The 18,797-nt window shown below is 39.6% G+C and overlaps 1 protein-coding gene across 1 annotated transcript; it reads right to left on the reverse strand.

Moving 5' to 3' along the window:
• Positions 1-7,564: 7,564 nt before the first annotated feature.
• On the reverse strand, positions 7,565-18,074 carry fndc7a (fibronectin type III domain containing 7a). The gene is made up of 14 exons (XM_042429183.1): positions 18,006-18,074; positions 17,463-17,481; positions 16,003-16,260; positions 15,540-15,800; positions 14,701-14,958; positions 14,352-14,606; positions 13,815-14,069; positions 12,670-12,927; positions 11,740-11,997; positions 10,982-11,236; positions 9,877-10,140; positions 9,730-9,759; positions 9,056-9,092; positions 7,565-8,354 (listed from the first exon to the last, which is right to left on the reverse strand). The coding sequence occupies exons 1-13, from the start codon at positions 18,060-18,062 to the stop codon at positions 9,061-9,063; spliced, it is 2,460 nt and encodes an 819-aa protein (XP_042285117.1). The 5' UTR covers positions 18,063-18,074; the 3' UTR covers positions 7,565-8,354; positions 9,056-9,060.
• Between the last annotated feature and the right edge of the window lie 723 nt (positions 18,075-18,797).

Genomic DNA, 18,797 nt, shown 5'->3' on the forward strand with positions numbered 1-18,797 from the left:
GCAGTTGGTGCCCATTGAACTGCAGCTGTATGAATTTCCAGCGGTATCCTGCGCAACTGCGATGTAAAATATAGCACCGATGCTCGTCGTCCAGTTAACTCTGGCAGAATCCTGGCTACAGTCGACTGATGCTGACACATTGGTGGGGGTGCAGGGAACTGGAGAGAGGGAGAAAGGTTTGTTTCTCATTAAACAACTCATAACAGAGTATACCCTGCTACCCAGAGCAGCAATATCATATGCCTCATATCTCAGCAACTAAACATGATACCATACAGTATCTCACAGAGCTTCTACCACTTACCAGTCTGAGCCACCTCTCCCAGCACCTTGTCGGTGGAGCAGTTGTCATTGGAGGCGACAATCCACACACTGAGGTGTTCTCCACATGGCACACCGGTCACTGCGCAGCTGTTGGAGGAAGATGTGCAGTTGTAGGTTTCTCCAGTGTTCCCCTGTGCTTCAACAGTGTAAGAAAGTGCTCCAGCAGCAGAGTCCCAGGTTGTGATCAACATGTCGGAGTGACACTCCGCTGCTGTCTTTATGTTTGTCGGTAGACAAGGAGCTGGAGGAAAGAGGAGAAAAAAGACAACAAATCAAGAAAAGAATCAGGCAGAAAGATGCTCTCATATTCTTCCCACAAGTAGAAACTGGATAGATGCCACATTAGTATATATAATTACATTTAAATTTAAACTAAAACTGATTTTCTTGAAACGAGGAATCTGTTTGGAGTTCATAATTATAGCAACCTAATTATAGACAACCTAATAATGACTAATACATCCAACCAAACTAAATCCTACTCACAGGTCCGGACGAACTCAGGTTGGGTGACTTCACTGTTACATTCAGAGCTGACGGCGTACACAGAGTACTTGTAGAACTGACCGCAGCCCGTATTAGTGAAGAAACACATGTTGTCTGGCGTCCTGCACTCAGTCACTTTGCCAGTGTCATCCACAGCTGTGGCCACGTAGTAGAAGGTATTGTTGGTGGGCTGCCAGCTAAAGACGATCGCATTGCTGGAGCAATCGTGAATGGTCTGAGGATTGGCGGGAGCACAGGGGACTGAAGAAATGAGACAATGAATTAGAGAATTACATCACAATAAATAACGAGGAAATTTAAGCAAATGTTGGTGAATGAGGAGAAAAAAGATAGATACTGATAGATAGAAAAAAGCCATATTAACCACTGAATCATACATTGCATAGTATTAGCTTAAAAGTCTAGTGTTTGAAAGTCCACATTTGATCTCTTTGTCATTTGCCTCTTTGTTTGCATTCATAGGAATAAACAGGCATGTGTGCTAGACTCTAGATCATTTACCTGGACGGACTTTGTGTGTGTCTCCTTCACCTTTTCACTTTCCAGACTGATATTATAGCTGACCTTTGAGATAACCCCCTGACTTCAATAGACTGTAAAGATTAGCTGGTGTTGGATGGCTGTTCTTGGTGACTAATGGGAGGGTGTGTTTCACCTCCCAGCATGAGAAAAGAGCACAGGACACAATAGGAGGAACCTACACAGCTTCCCACAGGACAGACTTATGGGAAAGGTTTGTGATAAAGTATGTCTAGAAGAGTTCGTGTGTGTTACAGTGAGAGGCACCTGAGGTAAAATGAGAAGGTGTTTAGCGTATGGGAAACATAAAGGCATGTGATGAGGCACAGGGAAAGGTGGAGGGCTTTAAAAAGGTAATGGCAGACAAATAAAAGGCAGGTTTGTAGTTTTCCACACGAGCAGGTGCTCCACTCACCTGTCTCGAACAAGCTGGAGGCATTGGAGGTGCTCTCGCAGTCATCAGAGATGGCCGTGACATGGACTCGGTACTTCTCACCACAATTGAGCCTGGTGATCTGGCAGCTGGTGGAGGCTGATGTACAGTTAAGCGCTGCGCCTGTGCCGTCGACAGCCGTGGCCCTGTACAAGTTGGCCCCAAACACCAAATCCCACGTAACTGTCACCATGCCGCTGGAGCAGCTGTAGTCCACGGAGATGGTCGTCACCGGGTTTATGGCTGAAGGAGTTAGAAAAATGTAAACAGATGACACATTATTTGCTTTTTTACCAAGATTTTGAGAATTGCTTCTAAACCTGGTTTTGAACTGATGAAATGTTTCAGATGTCTGCTACTTCTGTTTTGGGACTCCAGCTGTTAAACATGGTAAAATACAGCGGATATACAAATGATGTATATGTGTGATCACTGTTGAAAGTACTTTTTTACACAGTATTGTCCTCCCGACTCCCAAATAAGTCTATTTTGATTTCTGTTGTTGGAGTTTTATAACAGTTTGTTCATAAGAAATTTGACCTCTCTGGCATCTATTTGACCCCAGATTTAAGTAAAGTCATGTAGGATCACATATTCATACATGAATGAGTTTTGCAAATATATGTGTTCATGCACAGCCCATAATATGTATAAATCAGGAAATATTTGGTGCAATACCAATGCATTATGGGAATTTCTGTATTTCTTCATCAAATCAGTTTGTGGTGAAGGGAAGGGTTTCCACTTCTATACTTTTCTACATATTGGTTGATTTTGCAGTTACGATGATTATTTTGACACATACAACAGTGGGACCCCAAACATCAACATCAACAGAACATAAATGTTTAAGTTTGAATATATTTAATCAGACAAATCGATTCTGTTGCTCAAATACTCACTAGAGGTAGTGTGTGTAACATTAGAAGGCTCCCCAGGCACCAAGAAGATGTTGACCGATGATACTCCCACTGTGTATGTGGAGCAGGGCTCCAGATTACTGATATCCATCGATGTAGTTGAAGTGTTTCTGATGACTGGGGGGTTGCTGAGGTTGTCGTTGTCTTTCACACTCACTTGATAAAGCAGGACTTTGCTCACAGGGTTCCATGTTACTCGAGCTGTGCTCTTTCCCGTTGGTACAAGACTCACACCAGTTGGTGGCTGCACCACTTTTAGGATAAAAATACAAGTGTTGATATAATGTATAAATTACAAATCACTTTTTTAGCATAGATCTGCTCGCACATACTTACAGCTAAATAGCTTTCTGAGTACCAAGCTTCTAATTCTGTATAAAATAAATGATCCCCTCTGAATAAAATCCAGTGAAACCAGCATCTTATGTGGACTTACACGTCATGATTGTCTTTATATTACTTCTGGAACCTCGTCCAGCATTGTTGGAGGAGTAAACGTAACAGTTGTAAGTTGTAGAGGGAGTCAGGCCGTCCACCTGTCCACCAAGCGTTGTGAAGGTCCAGTTGTATTTCTTTGCGGGAAAACTAAACAACTCCTCCACAAACAAGTTGTAGCTGTCCGCCCCAATCACGCTGGACCACTCAAACCTTATAGACGTACTTGAAACAGCTTTGGAGAAGGTGATCTGAGATGTGGCGGGCACTGTGGGAATGTAAGATAAGGCATTTAATATCATCAATGGGATTCTTCTTATTTATTTAGCTGTTGACTTTTTTATTAAATTGTCTGTACCTGTCATGGTGTTTTCAGTGTCTGTGCACACAACAGTGTAAAACTCAAAGACCTTCAGTGTGACTTGATAAACATGTCCTGGTCTTAATCCCTGAATCAGCCTCTGTGTGCTGGGGGCAGACTGCATCACCACCACTGGGGCGATACTGGTAGAGTTCACAACTCTCAAGTCCAGCAAATAAACTGAAGCTCCAGTGTAGCTGCTCCAAATCACATTCAGTGTTGATGCTGAAGGAGACGTCACTGAAACAATATTACATCCTGAAAAAAGAGAAAATGTATGATTTGATATGTTTTTATACAATAAGGAAAAGAGCAACAGGTTGTAATCTACTATAAAATACTCTGAGACAATAAAAATACTGAAGATATTATTATTAAAGCATAAGGACACCAATATAAACTTACTACTGAATGCCACCAATATTATGTATTTTGAAATCTTATTGTTATACTTTTTAATCAAAAAAGATAAAAATTAAGTTAATTTGGAGATTTTTCTACATGCTTTAAACTTAATATTATAGTGATTTTGTTTTAGTGGTAAATGCCACAAATGTACAAATACAACTGTTTGTAGTTAAATTTTAAGCATAATTATTATTCTATGTAATATAATTATTATTATTGAATTGATTTTTATGTTATCCAAATTAACAAACTAATTTTTCTGCAAAATATAATTTACATGCTTGCAAAACATCCCATCCCACACTCAGATTTGAGAAATAAATCCATTTCCATAGATGAACTTAAGTAACATCAAAAGCAGATTTTTTGTAGAAAGACAGAAAAAATAAAAATAAAAATGTTAAAGAAGTTTCAGCACTAAGAAACATTTTTAATGGTTGCATTGATTTCTTGTCTGGGAAGTTTTTTAATCTATAGTGGCCCCTCTGGTGATGAAACCTCCTCAGCAGTTATTATCATTTAATCAATCATATCTATAGTCAGTCTAATGAATTCCAGGTCTTCCAGTCAGCTGCAGTGTGTCTGTGTGGTGAAAATGTTGGAGGTGAACCATTCGAATCACATCCACATACTGACTCACTGGTCAGCTGGAGGGCTTCTTCTTAACTGGCATTTATAAACTACCAGAACATTGAACCACCAGCAGCAACATTTACATGATTTTTGTCATTTTCTATACTTACTCAGGTATTTTCTTTAGTTTTTCAATATGGTTTATGTCTGTAGTTTTCCAATGACGGAGCCCATATCATTGAGAAAGTAAGTTTTGGTCAGATTTCTTACAATTTTTACATGTTTTGAGGCCACAGTTCAGACAATAGGATGTTATACTGTATTATGAGCCATAAATCTGTTATGATGAAATATACAGTTATAATGTAGATAGAAATTCACTGTGCCAATGTATGAATGGAAAACATTATCGTCCATCTAACTTGTCTTATTGATGATGGAAACAAAACAAAACAAAACAAAAAAAAAAACAACTACAAGTCATTGAAGTCACTTATTGTATTAGATTAGAGCAAACTCACCTGTAGCCATAACATGTTGCATCTAAAAAAAAATTTAAAAGTGATTTAATGAGAGAATTATTACAAAATGATAACACAATAAAAATAAAGCTGAAAAGAAACTGAATAAAAAAGTATAACTACCTGTATGACAGACAATAGGATGACTGATGAATAAAACGTCCACATCGTATCCATGATAACTGTCAGAGTTTCAGTACATTACATCCATATGTGGGTTCTGCATGCAGCAGCTCATCTGAAATCTTTACAGGCTGAGCGCTGTAGATCAACTTCATGGGAACCAATCAGGACGTCCTAAATGAGGACAGGAAGACGCCTGCAGGCTCCCTGTCATCATGAGAAGGAAACAAAGTATGTGGCTTGTTAGGTGGAGGTGGGGGCATCCTTACGGTCAACCTGCACTTCCTCCATGTTCCCAGAATATTTCACATATCATATTCATATTACATATATAGTCATGTTACAATTCATAAATGCAGAGTTTATATCTGTCTTGGACCAGCTAAGCTTTGAAAACATGAACTGTAATATTCATCATTAATATCTATATTTCTTTGATAATGCAGATCACCTCATATAGAAACAGGATTTGCCTGCTGTAACATAATATGATCTCTTTTGTACAACATATGGAGTTACTGAGAAGTGAATTGACCCAAAACCCCCAGCCACATCCTTCCTGGATTGACTTCATTTCTCTTGGAAATGCTGCGTCATTAGGCAGAATTTTATAATAGTTGCCCTGTACAAAACAGCCATGTACAAAAACGTGTCCTGTAGTCATTACACTGTTAATGTTTTGGTTGTAAGATTTCTTTTTATTTAACCTTTATATAACCAGGAAAGTCTCATTGAGATTAAAAAGACTTTTTCAGTTGTGTACTAAAAGAAACACAACCTTAAACAATATTGCACAAAACAAAATACAGAAGATCAAAATCAGTCATCACAGATTTATAAAATCACCAATACGAATCACAAAGCCACGTGTTCAGGTGCTAAAACGCCAGCAGTCAATGAGAGAAACAAGTCACACATCTGCAGTGCAGGTAATCATCTACCTAAATAAGGTGGCCAAAAATGGCTTTACCTCTATATAGTATGTCTTGTTAGAAGTGAAGTCTTTGCAAATCTTAATACTGCATGATATACTGTATGAAGACTCTTTGGGCTGTTACCTTCAGTACTCAGCCAAGTGATAAATGATAGTGAGTATAAAGTGTTGTGCTAGATATTTGTAAATGTCCCTTTAATCCTGACTGTCAGTCTGTATTGTAAAATAATCTTGGATTAAGAGCACGTTATTCTTGATGTTACAAAGCGAGAGTATTGTGTTTTTTAGAGCAATGGTTCTCAAAGTGGGGTCCACGGACCATCAGGGGTCCTTTAGGGGTTTCCAGGGGGTCCCCGGGTGAAAGGGGAATAATTTATTTTGACTATATTTCCATCCATAAGTAACACAATGACAATGTATTTAACTATTCTGGTCATGGGTTTCATACATTTTCTGTAATAAAACATTTAAAAGCAAAAAATTTTAATAGGTGTCAGTTTAGGGGCTTTTTCCTTGAAAAACTGTTTTAGAGGCTGAATGTTTTACAGTATGTTTTAAACTTCACTTTGTTTTTGATTTGTTGTCTCAATCTCTTCACTAAAGGCCATGAATGATACACAACACAGTATGTAAAGTAGTCAAAATATTACAATACAGGTATGTATGTTAAACACTATTAAAAACCTTTTAAAAACCTGACATAAATTCTTACTTACCAAACTTATTTTTGATATTTTAATTCAAATTTCATCAATCAATAGAGTTTGATTTTCTGACAATTTGATTGTCTCATAAGAAATACATCAAAGATAGTTTATATACTTTTTGTGACCCGGGATATTAAAACTACAAATCATAATGGACTCATAACTCTATAACCAGATAAAATGTTTGGCTACAGGGATTTCCTGTTCATAATATGCACAGTATCTCAATTTCAAGCTCTGTGAATTCTGCTGAGGGTGTTACATAAATGAATGTGATAGCTTGTTGCGTGTTGCAGGTCTTGACAAAGGCTCACACCTCTGACTCCTCTACCCGGCTACTTGTGTTTGTCTTTAGCACAACGTCCCATTATGAGAAGTCTGGCCTTCAGCTTGGAATTCATCACACTGAAATGTATCCGCCCAAGTGTCGAGTAGCTTGTGTCTGCCACATGTGGTAACCAAACGTTCTTGAATATGTGCACATTTCGTTGATTCAGCCCTGTAATTGTTTTTGAAAGTCCACCCCTGGAATTTTTGGCCACTGTGCTTGATCGGAAATAAAAGCTTGAGCAGAGACTCTTGGGTCAGTTACACAACTTTTAAGGTCAGAGAAAGTCAGCCCATACGTATTCCATAACAGGTTCGCTGTATGAGTGAGACCTATTTTAGGAAGCTTCTCTGATGGACTTGTTTCTGGATTATTTTGGAGGACTGACTATAGCTCATGTGTCTCACTCCGGGACAAAACATCTCTACGTCATAAAGAACACCCACACAAGATGATTGACAGCACACGGTGTTGTAATGCAAAGACAATGTGTTTTATTGTTGTCGTCTGTCAGCTGGGGGCAAACAAATCCAATGAAAGCAGAGGTGACACTGAATCTATCTCCAGCAATCTGATCAGACGTATCATCCACAGGACACGCCATGCAGGACTCCAGGCTAATGATGATGGATACTTGCTGCTCCACTTTAACCAACCAGGCAGCTTTACAACCCGGAGACATACAGCAGCCGTATGGAGGTCTTCTACTTGGAGAAGTCCTACGATCTTATTTATTTTAATGATTGAATGATTATTGTCATGATATGTTTAAGTGGGGCTTTACTGTAAAGTTTCAGTTTCTGCTTTTTCTTACTTTTTTTTTACCAGATATCGTTACATGTTGAGGTTACATAAAGTCATCAACTCATGAAAGAGCAACTGTAGTGATTAAACATGAGCAATCAGAGAGCAAAAAGTCAAATAACATGCAGCCTACAACAAAAAGTAGAAATATGGAGAGTATTTTCAAATACATTGGATAAATATCATTAACGGTGTGATTTATTTTTTCTCCCAAAGCTCTCTTTTATTCATTATTTTTGTTCCTATTTAGTGTTTTAACTTGTGTTTTTTTCATATTTATTGATCAGAAACAGTCAGAATATACAGATTCTCTTGCAAACAGCAGTAACAGCACAGCACAGATATTCCTAAACAAGAGTGATATTTCATCTGGGTATATTGGATCTTCACAGTTGCTGTTGGTGTAAACACAGTATCCATGTTGGGGGTGTTATTGTTGTGGTAGTGGGCTGGTTCACTGTAGGGCAAGAAAAGTGAGAGAGAGAGAGAAAAATCAAATCAATCTGCAATCGGTGGAAAATTGGATATTACTAAGATTTCATCACAGTTTCAGTACTGATTCATCATACTCAATAAATGGTTGTTTTGTGCAAAATAAATCATCATATTCTTTATGAAATTTTATATGCATGAGGCAGAATACAGCTTTGTCATACAGAGGCACGAGCCATTAAATATCTATCATCTTACAGACACAATAAGATGCCTGAGTCACGTTCCTGCAGCTGCTCTCCATCTTCATTTCCCTGAGTCACGTTCCCCTCATTCTTCTCTCCATGTTTTACAGGCAGACATGAATCCGAGAAGTCCCAGAGGTAGACAGATCGACATCAGTCTCATCTGTGCTTTCCTATACTCTCTCTCTGCGTCCCTCTTGTTCTACTCACACACTCACGCCTATTGTTACCTGTGTACTATAGGCACAGTCAATTTATGGACGCATGTGATGCTGTCACAAGATACGCCTCAAGCTGTGCGGTAGGACAATGGACTCCTCCTGAGAAAGCAGCTTTTATCAATTTCTTTCACACATATTCACAGTCAAGACATGTAATGTAAAGGAGAGCATGTTGCTTGTCTCAGGTTGTTACATAACTCGCTTCTTTCAGGTCTGAAGACAGTATGTTCTTAACTGGAGTTGAAAAACAAGAAACTTACCGCATTTAATCCACGCTTCGTCTTCCACGAGAGATCACTGAAGAAAGAGAGAGATGAGATTTCAGTGCAGTAGCAGCAAACAGCTCATAACTTAAATTGAGTTTAAAAGAATAATTCCACATTTTGGCTTGTTAGGTTTTCTTGCTGAGCGTTAGATGGGAAGAAAGATACACTCTTAGGATTGTAGAGTAAATATGTAGCTGGAGCCGGTGGCCAATTAGCTTAGCTTAGCATAAAGACTGTAAACAGGGAGAAGCCAGTCTGGCTCACTCATGAACACATTATATCTCGTTTGTTTGACCATACAAAAACTGAAGTGTAAAAATGACAATTTTCTGTTTTATGAGGGATATATGTGCCTGACTGAGCCGAGTGCCGTTACTTCCTGAAATCCTCACAGTAACACCAGGATTTCAGAAAGTTCAGAAAGTTATTGCAACCGGCCAAGAACTCCATACTAACTCCACAACCACAACTTACACCTCAGTTTTCCCAGTTCCAGTCTTTATACTAAGCTAAACTAACAGACTTCTGGCTAAGCTAATTCCTGGCTGTATTCAGATTTCATCTAACTCTTGGCAGGAAAGTGAATTCGCATATTTCCCCAATTTTCAAACTATTCATTTAACTTCTTGAAAAGAAAATGTGAACTTTACAGTCTAGAGGATACTTACCCATACCAGCATTACTTCCTGGGCAGGGAACTGAGAATTTGACAAAATGAACACATTTATGCACAAATCTTTATATTATATATACAGATTCAAATGTGTGATATTAGTCATTTCAGAGTATAAATCTCCGTCCACTTCATGACTCACCTGAGTATGTCCTTGGTTGACAGAAACTGACTTTGATCCCATTCTGTCCCACCGGTGCAGCCACTACTGTGTAGACGTCCCCACAGGTTTCCTCCTGGATATCACAGTATATGCTGCCGGCAGCTGCGATACAGGTGTAGTTGGCTCCTGTACCGTACAATTCTACTGTGTGATTCTGGATCTGAGAACCCAAAGATCGCCAGTAGACCCTTAGGGAGTTGTTGGCCCTGCGATAGAGCTTGACGCTTGTTGGACAGCAGGGATCTACAAGAAAATGATTGGGAATGATTGAGAATATGCTGGAGTTTGTGTCATGTGTTTAAATTATATAATATTGGTGGTTTTAGATGTTTTAGCTCATTAATAACAAACTTATAACCCTCTCATCTCTGTATGGTATGGAAACGGTAGAGTTTGTTGCACGTTAATTCAAGAGACTGTTTTAAAAACTAACTACAGACCTGAAGTCTTGAGTAGTAAATAGTCTCAAATATGCAAAACCACTGCTATGATCCTTTAATATTACAAAAATGTATGTTTTTTGTGTGAATTGTTAAACGTTATCAAGCACTTCACCCTCAAATAGCCACCCTGCCTGTGTATATTTTTGTGCATGAGGATTTATATAATATATTTATTATGTATTACATTTTCTTATATTTTTTTGCTCTTTATATATTTATATTTTTCACACACTCCATTTCTTTTCCATCTTTTTATTATTTCTTTCCGTCTTGGGGTTTTTGTCAGACTGCTAATTGAATCGTTTTGCATTCCGATTTTTGTCACCAGTGACTGATGATTACTTGTTTTCTGATTATGCATATGTACATGGTTGCCTGCGGCTACAGCCAATAGTTTATAAGTTCATTCACCTGTAATGTACGTTAATGTAGCTTTGTGCCTGATAAGGATCTAATTGATTGAAACAAAGAATAAGAAATCATTGTGGAAGCAAAGAACAGTGTTCAGTCTACTTTTTGCCATGATATCATCTGCTTGTGTCCAACACCTGTTGAAGAGGGTTTTTTGGGGATGGGCATACTTTTTTCCACTATTGGATATATACAGTATTTCAAATTTACATGTATGTGTTTGTCCTCACTTGATGAGAATCCACGATATTTGCATTCTGACTTGTGTCCGGTGCTGCTGATAGCTTCCAGGTTGACGCTGTAGTTGGTGCCGCAGGTGATGCATCCCATCAGGCAGTGGGTGTCCAGAGTGTGGCACTTGGCATGTCCACGTGAGGACGTCAGGGTGGTGATGTAGGAACGAGCTCCACGGCCAGCTGACCAGGTCACATTGGTCATAGCCTGTGTGACCTGGGTCACATTCACAGTCGTTGGGCAGCAAGGACCTTGGGGAGAGAAATACACTTGGTGTGAACATTTGTAAAGCTTTCTCTTTCATTCATGTGACCACAAGTGATAAACATGTTTAAAATAACCAGTTTAAGCTAATTTCTAATTATAAGAGGATTTGATGTCTCTAATATTGAAATTTCTATAACATAAACAGGGAAACAAAAAATAGCTTTATTATTAGCAGTGAGATCAGCATCTGAGTCCCCAGTTTTTAGCTGGTAGCTGCATGTTTTCATAAATTTTGTATAATTTAATTTTTTAAATTTTTTTCTCTATGACAGCAGGGACAGTAAAAGGGGATGTAAAGACCTTCAGTCCAATATGATCATAGTAAGCGTATAATTCTAAGTTGCTCTGTAATGTTTAAAGGATTTTGGGGAGTTTTTCCTTACCGTACAGATTGTAAAGCTCTCTGACCAAAATGTGTGATTTTGTGTTAAATTAGTCAACTTTACTTGACATTTAAACTTAGTGTTGACCAGTTATACTGTCGTACCTGTTTCCAAAGGTTTACTGTATCCAGGTAGACTCCGTCCTACCGCTGTGGTGGCCACTGCCATGACCTCGTAGGTTGAACCGCAGGGCAGCTGTGTGAGCTCACAGGAGCCGTTTCTTGCATTGCAAGTGTGTGTGTCATAGCGTCCGACAGCAGTGATTGTGTAATTTGTGTTTTGATTGTTGGGGGTGGTGAAAAGGACTCTCAATGAGGAATTGTTGGACTGCGTCATATTCAGGATCTCTGGAGCGCATGGAGCTGCAGCAGGACAGACAAGTTTATATCAAAAACACAAATGCGAAGTTAGAAATTATGTTAAAGGAATAGCTTGACATTTTGAGAAATATGCTTATTTGCTTTATTCCTGAGATTAAGATGAGAAGATTGATACCACTTTCAGCCGCTTAGCTTAGCTTAGCAGAAACACCCCTGGAACCAGGGGAAATAGCTAGCCTGGCTCTGTCCAAAGATAATCCACCAAAATCTGCCTACCAGCACCTCTTAAAATTACTAATTAATACATTATGTCTTGATTGTTTAATTCATTCAAAAACAGTAATATGGTTAAAAAAAAAAAAATTGTAAAAGGGTCATGCAGGTCCTGGAAGATTTTGTTACCTTTAGACAGAGCCAGGCTAGCTGTTTCCCCCTGTTTCAAGTCTTTTTGCTAAGCTAAGCTAACTGGCTGCTGGTAGTAAATTTATATTTAACGTACAAACAAGGGATTGGTATCAATCTTCTATAAGCATATTTCCAAAAATGTCAAACTAACTTTAAATCAGGTATGTGTTACCTGTTCGATATTTCAGGTTTATCAGCCTACCTCATAGACTTCCCTACCTTTCTTATTGTGTGTGTGTGTATATTTCAGATGGGAGATGCTACTCTATGTGGCTTCTACTTTGTGTTTTTGCAATAACCCATCTATACCTGTCTCATGTGTGTGTGGTGTACAGGTGCGGTTACATCCTCGTAACTCGCTGCAAGGTGTGACCACCACAGAATAAGCTGTGTTGCACTGCAGGTCCGACAGCGCACAGACCGGTGCTGTGTCGTTACAGTGGATGACATCATTGGTCTGTGCTGCTGTTGTCTCGTACAGTTCTGCCCCTTTGACTGGTGACCACGTGATCTCCAGGGTCTCTGTGGAAACCAGCTTCACGGAAACACCCTGTGGGCAACAAGGAACTGGGGAGAGTGGGGGGAGGAGAAGTGCAGAAAAGGGTGAGAAAAATAATTAAGACTGGGCAAAGGACCATAGCAGTGGTTTCACACGTTTTTGTTGTACTTGAAACTTAGGTGGTCCATTGCAGTACTGCAGAACCTCATCTTTAAGTGTGTACAGTTGTGAGCAGGAACTAGTACTTTTTGTAGAAAAAATTTCACCATTTGGCTCAGGTGTAACTACAATCATGACTCTGTTTCATGTTTCCTTAAAGCCATGCCAGTGAGCTTAATACCAGGTAAGTGGTATTGTGAGAGAGATGGCACACCTAAATGGATTACAGTCATTTTTAATGGTATTAATTACACCTGTGCTTTTCCTGTCATTGCATCTCAAAGCATCTGCTGTGAAAAAGGCCTATTTTTACTACAATGCCATGGTGGAGAATTCAGGTAAGCTCATCTGAGATTTTCGAGTCAGCTGCCAAAAAGCCTTGCAGTCATGATGTCAAAGAACCAAAGCCAGATTACAAACCAAACCAAGCAAGTTATGAAAAGGATTATGTGGATTTGGGCGTTTCCTGCATTAAATGGATGCCACAAGTGGAACTTTAGAGATGAATGTTTCCGTGAACTCACCAACAAGGTCAAATTGTCCAAACAATCTCTGCTTGAGAGTCCATTACAACATGACAATAAAATAATTGTACCGATTGTAATTGTAATTAAATCTTCTCTGTGACTTCATTTTGAAGCAACGTTTGTGTCATGGCAACTTGATTTTTAATTGTAGTTAATCGCTTAAACTAGAATTAGGCTATGTCCTTTAGGGGTATCACAGACATTAAGTATATGGGAAAAAAAACATGTATTGATGGTGTTATTCTGGTGCTTTTGGGCGACTGTCCTACTGGTGGTGTAGTTGCGGACATGTGCAGAAGGGCTGGAGCCGGCCTGGTTGTAGGGGAAGACGGTGGTGAGGTAGGTGTAGCCACACATGCAGAGAAACGGGCAGGTGGTTCCAGTGGTGTTACATGACTTCTCGGTGCCATCGTCCCGCTTTATGAAGGCCATGTAGTACTCCACCAGCGGCACCTCGTCCCACACCACCGAGCAGTTGCCTGCTTTGGGCTCCTCCACCCAGATGTTCTCTGGGGGACACGGGTCTAACAGAAACAGAAACGTTTATAAGCTACAAGAGCGAACATCACTTGTTGGAGGATGTTTTGGGAAATATGTTTACATATGCTTTCTTTCTGAGAGTTGGATGAGAAGATTGATATCACAGTTATTGAGAGCGATATCAATCTTCTCACCAAACTACTGACAATGAAAGCAAATAAATGTATTTCCCAAAGTGTAAAACTATTCCTTTACACACAGGATTTTGTGTCTGATATGCCAAATGTATACAAATACGTCACTGTGCTTGTGTGCGATAAACCCACATGTAATGTAGTCTGCTGGCTGTGAGGGGCTGCTGGGTCCAGCTGAATTATAGGCTGTGACAGAGACAGAGTGGTTCTGGCCACACTCCACTGGAAAGATACTACAGTAACTGATGCCCATCGTGGAACAGTTTTGGCTATTAGAGGTCAAGGCAACGTAGGTCTCTGCTCCCTGCACCTTCACCCAGTACACAGCGATTCCAAGAGACCGTCCCTGAGTCACCTGAATGTGGGTCACATCTGGGCTTGGCGGACCTTGAAATGAAAACACAAAGAGACATTTTCCTTTTTTCATTCACATTGACATTTTCTGTCACACCTAATTCTTGCCGCTGTCAATCATGCTTACGTGTGATCTGGCAAACAGTGAGGTCGTCTCCAGCACGACCCTCAGAGTCCCAGGCTGTGCCCTTGATACAGTATGTTGTCCCTGCCTCAAGGGCATCAAAGGTCACCGTGGTGTCAGTGGTGTTCAGTTTAAGGCGGGTGCTGGAGCCCTCTTGGATGATGCAGAGCGTGTAGAGGACGGCGTGCTTAACGGGGGACCAAGTCACAAGGATGGTGTCGTTGCTAGGAGAGGTGGTGTTCAATTTGGGCGCCATCACCACTAAAGGATACAAGTAATGAGTGGTGTTAAAAAAAAAGAAGAAAAATTTGAAATGGACACAGATTTCTTACTTCTACTCTTGCCCTGCCAGCTTTTTTTTTTGTATGAGGTGTGAAATGGAATCAATTTTCCTGTGATTATATTACGCTCAGTTTTCCTTCGGGAAGGGAGACAACCTAGTTCTCATGGTTTCTCTTTTCATATCATGATAACAGTATGTCGCAAAGGGATGGATACGGTTTCCAACCTCCTGCGTTGGCTGCAAAGAGTAGAGACTGTGTGACAATGGGCAGTGAAATGACACGCCGTTATGGCTGGCGGAGTGAGATAACAAGCTATTGTCCCACAGGAACAACAGAAAGGCTGCATTTCACTCTTCATTCACTGATTACCATCTTGAGTAAACTGCTTCTTATGTGTAGAGTCTGGACAAGTGAAAGTGGGTGGAAATGATCAATATTAATCCATTTTCATACATCACACATATCATACCTGCTAAACTAGATCAGTTTTTTGTCTTCTTTTTAAATACTCTAACCACAGTTTGAAGTGTGTTTAGGACTCAAGAGACTTATCCGTACCTGTCCTGGCCTTGATGGGGTATGAGGGCTGACTCCGCCCCCCTTTATTGACGGACATGACGCTCAGCCTGTAGCCAGTGTAGGGCTGGAGCTGCACCACGGTGCCTGGTGAGCCCCTCACCTCGGTCTCAGAGAAGAAATCACCGGTCTGTGACTCTGCCCTCAGGATGTAGCTGGTTGCCCCGGAAACCTCAGTGAACTCCACAGTGATGCTGTCGCTGTGCTTGGAGTAGGCCTGCTCAATGCTGGGGACTTCAGGAGCTGGAAAACAAGATGACAGATATAAAGTCAGTTAGATTTAGAGATTTTGAAGTGTAGTAAGTTAAAGAAGGATCTCTGTCTTTCTTGTATCTATTAATATATTATAAAAGTGCTGCACAAACAAAAAAATAGATAATAAAGTATCTGGATCTCCACCAGGAGTCAGTTTCCTCCTCAGCTGCCCTCAGCTGCTGTTACTGACCTGTTGTCTCCTCAGTTGCTGCACTGCTGAGGACATTGAGAGCATTGTCCATGGCTTCTAACTGCATCGTGTACACCGTGTTTGGTGACAGGGAGTTGACTGAGCCCATCACAGAGTTGCCACTGAACTGAGCAAAGACCGGCCGCTCTGGAGAGTTCTTAGGTGTTGCTGTGATCTTGTAGGAGCTGGCACCAGTATGTCCACTCCACTGCACTGTCATACTCTTTGACGTGACCGTAAACACTGACAAAGTGATGTCTGACGGAGATAGGGAAGAAAATAATGTTGGGATACAGTCATAAAGGCTTACAGGTCCTGGCATTGTAGTTTAAAACAAAAGGTTGAGGGTAATGAAATATGCATTTTGGGGATGGTTTAAATTGGTGACTTAAGGATAGGTTCACAATTTATCAAGTCTGTCAGGTACGGCTGGGCAACATATCGATATTTTATCGATATTATGATATGAAACTAGATATCATCTTAGATTTTGGATATTGTAATATCGTGATATGGCAAAAGTGTTGTCTTTTCCTGGTTTTAAAGGCTGCATTACAGTAAAGTGATGTAATTTTATGAACTTACCAGACTTACTCACTTAGTCATTATATCCACATTACTGATGATTATTTATCAAAAATCTCATTGTGTAAATATTTTGTGAAATAGTCGTCCCTACAATATTGTCACAATATAGATATCGAGGTATTTGGTCAAAAATATTGTGATATTTGATTTTGTCCATATTGCCCAGCCCTACTGTCAGGTGCCCAGATTAACACTGAAACAGGTTTAGCTCACTGAAATCATTCCTCCTGTTCATACTGGCCACTAGAAGATCCCCTCCAAATGTGCCTCCAATGTGAGTGATGGGGGACAAAATCCACAGTCCTCATTTTGAGCAAAAATGTTTTTAAAAGTTAAATCTGAAGCTGATATGAGACTTAAGCAGTTATAAATAAAGTGGATATCATCCACAGTTATAGTCTTTTTAGTAATAAAATCCCTCTTTCTGTCTTGACAGATGCAGCTGCAGTGAAGGATAACAAAAAGAGGTACTAAAAAAAGACACAAAAAAGACTGAAATCTATCTTATTATGTAACATATCCACTTGATTTGATTAACTGACTTTGACTTTGGATGACAAACGCCTCATATTATCTTCAAATAAAATGTTAAATATATTCTTGCACTGAAGGAGGACTGTCCCCCATCACTTCCGAACATTGAAAGTGTTATTATGAAGACATCTCTTAATGGTCAGTGTGAACAGGAGGAATTATTACAGCAAGAAAAACATGCATCAGTGTTCATATGGGCACCTGACTGTTGTTTTAGGACAGACTTGTAATCTTATCCCTTAATATAATTGTCAGACTGTGAACAATCTTATTTTGGATGTTTGCATTTTAAGTTTAAGTAAAATACATTAAGGCAAATGTAAAAGAGGCTTATTTACCATTTTTAGCAGCACATATCTGAAAATGACAAAACATGTCAGGTTAGTGAATGAAACAAGGAAATGACTTGATGATAAATGACAGGAAACACAGCATTTTTGAGACAAGGACATCATTCCAAGGGTAGCAAGCAATTGGTATTTCACATTATATCCTGAGGCAAATTATCTCCTGTATCATATTCTCGGAGCATGAGAGGCAGCAGGCTGCACATTACCTTCACTCAACACAGATTTCAGGACTGGTCAGTGCAGGTATTTCTTTCAGGTCGGAATGAATTTGTCTATTGAGCTAAGGTTGGGCATGCCACACACACTTGTTGAAAGCACTGACGCTCAAAAGAGCCTGTGTTCATATGTTTCAAAAGTCCTCCCTCTGTACACTATTATTCATCTTCATATTATAAAACATGAGTGAGATCTGAGGTCGGAAATCATGCCAACTACTGTACATTAATCTATTAAAAATGTTCCTCATAGTGTATTTTTGTTCAAATATTTAGGAGAAAATCAGTGTAAAACAAGGAAATGATCATCCCTTACCTCTACGAAGGCCGATAAAAGCAAAAGTTTTAGCATCTTTAACTGTGTTGTCCTCATGCCTTCAGCGTTTTTCTGCGGAGCCACTGCCTGGAGGCGAGATGTGTGATGCTGTTTCTCAAAATGACTTCAGGGAAGCAGCTCAAGCTTAAATTTGACTTTTTTTTTCTCTTCCTCTCTCTCTCTCTCTCTCTCTCTCTGTCTCTCTCTCTCAGATGAACCGACAGGTCCTTTATTGTTTCAGCAAATACCAAAGAGCCCAAAGGCTGTAACTCCTCCCCTCAGGGGTGTTTGGGTGGCCTATCAGAACCAGAAGAGGAGCCTAAACTTTGTTAGATGAGGATGTAGATTTAAAAAAATATTTTGTTTTTGCAATCATGTCTTTAAAATACACTGATTAGTGCCAACAGTTTTCTTTTAGTCTTAAATATTTTTGTGTTCACCAAAGAAACTAAATTGCCGTCCCAGCCGAGAAATATGAGATAATTTCATATTAACGATGACCTATTTCTGATTCAGGTGTGACTGGAAGGAAGTTTTATGGCTGCTTAAGGTTTCATTCAAACAATATTTGATTTCTCCCGGTTGAAACATCTGTGATATCTTGTGATAGATGAGACCATTTTTTTTGAGCAATTTGTCATTTTGTCCTCAATTTTTTCATTGCCTGAAGAAACACAAGTCAACCAGGTCAAAAACAACACTTTAAGATTTGCATACTGTAAATGCAGATATGTGATATATTATGTGTTGGTCAGGTGTCAGTGAAGTATAGTGTTTCTAACTGATAGTGTA

This window comes from Thunnus maccoyii, chromosome 12, assembly GCF_910596095.1.
Source record: "Thunnus maccoyii chromosome 12, fThuMac1.1, whole genome shotgun sequence".
NCBI classification, from domain to species: Eukaryota; Metazoa; Chordata; class Actinopteri; order Scombriformes; family Scombridae; genus Thunnus; species Thunnus maccoyii.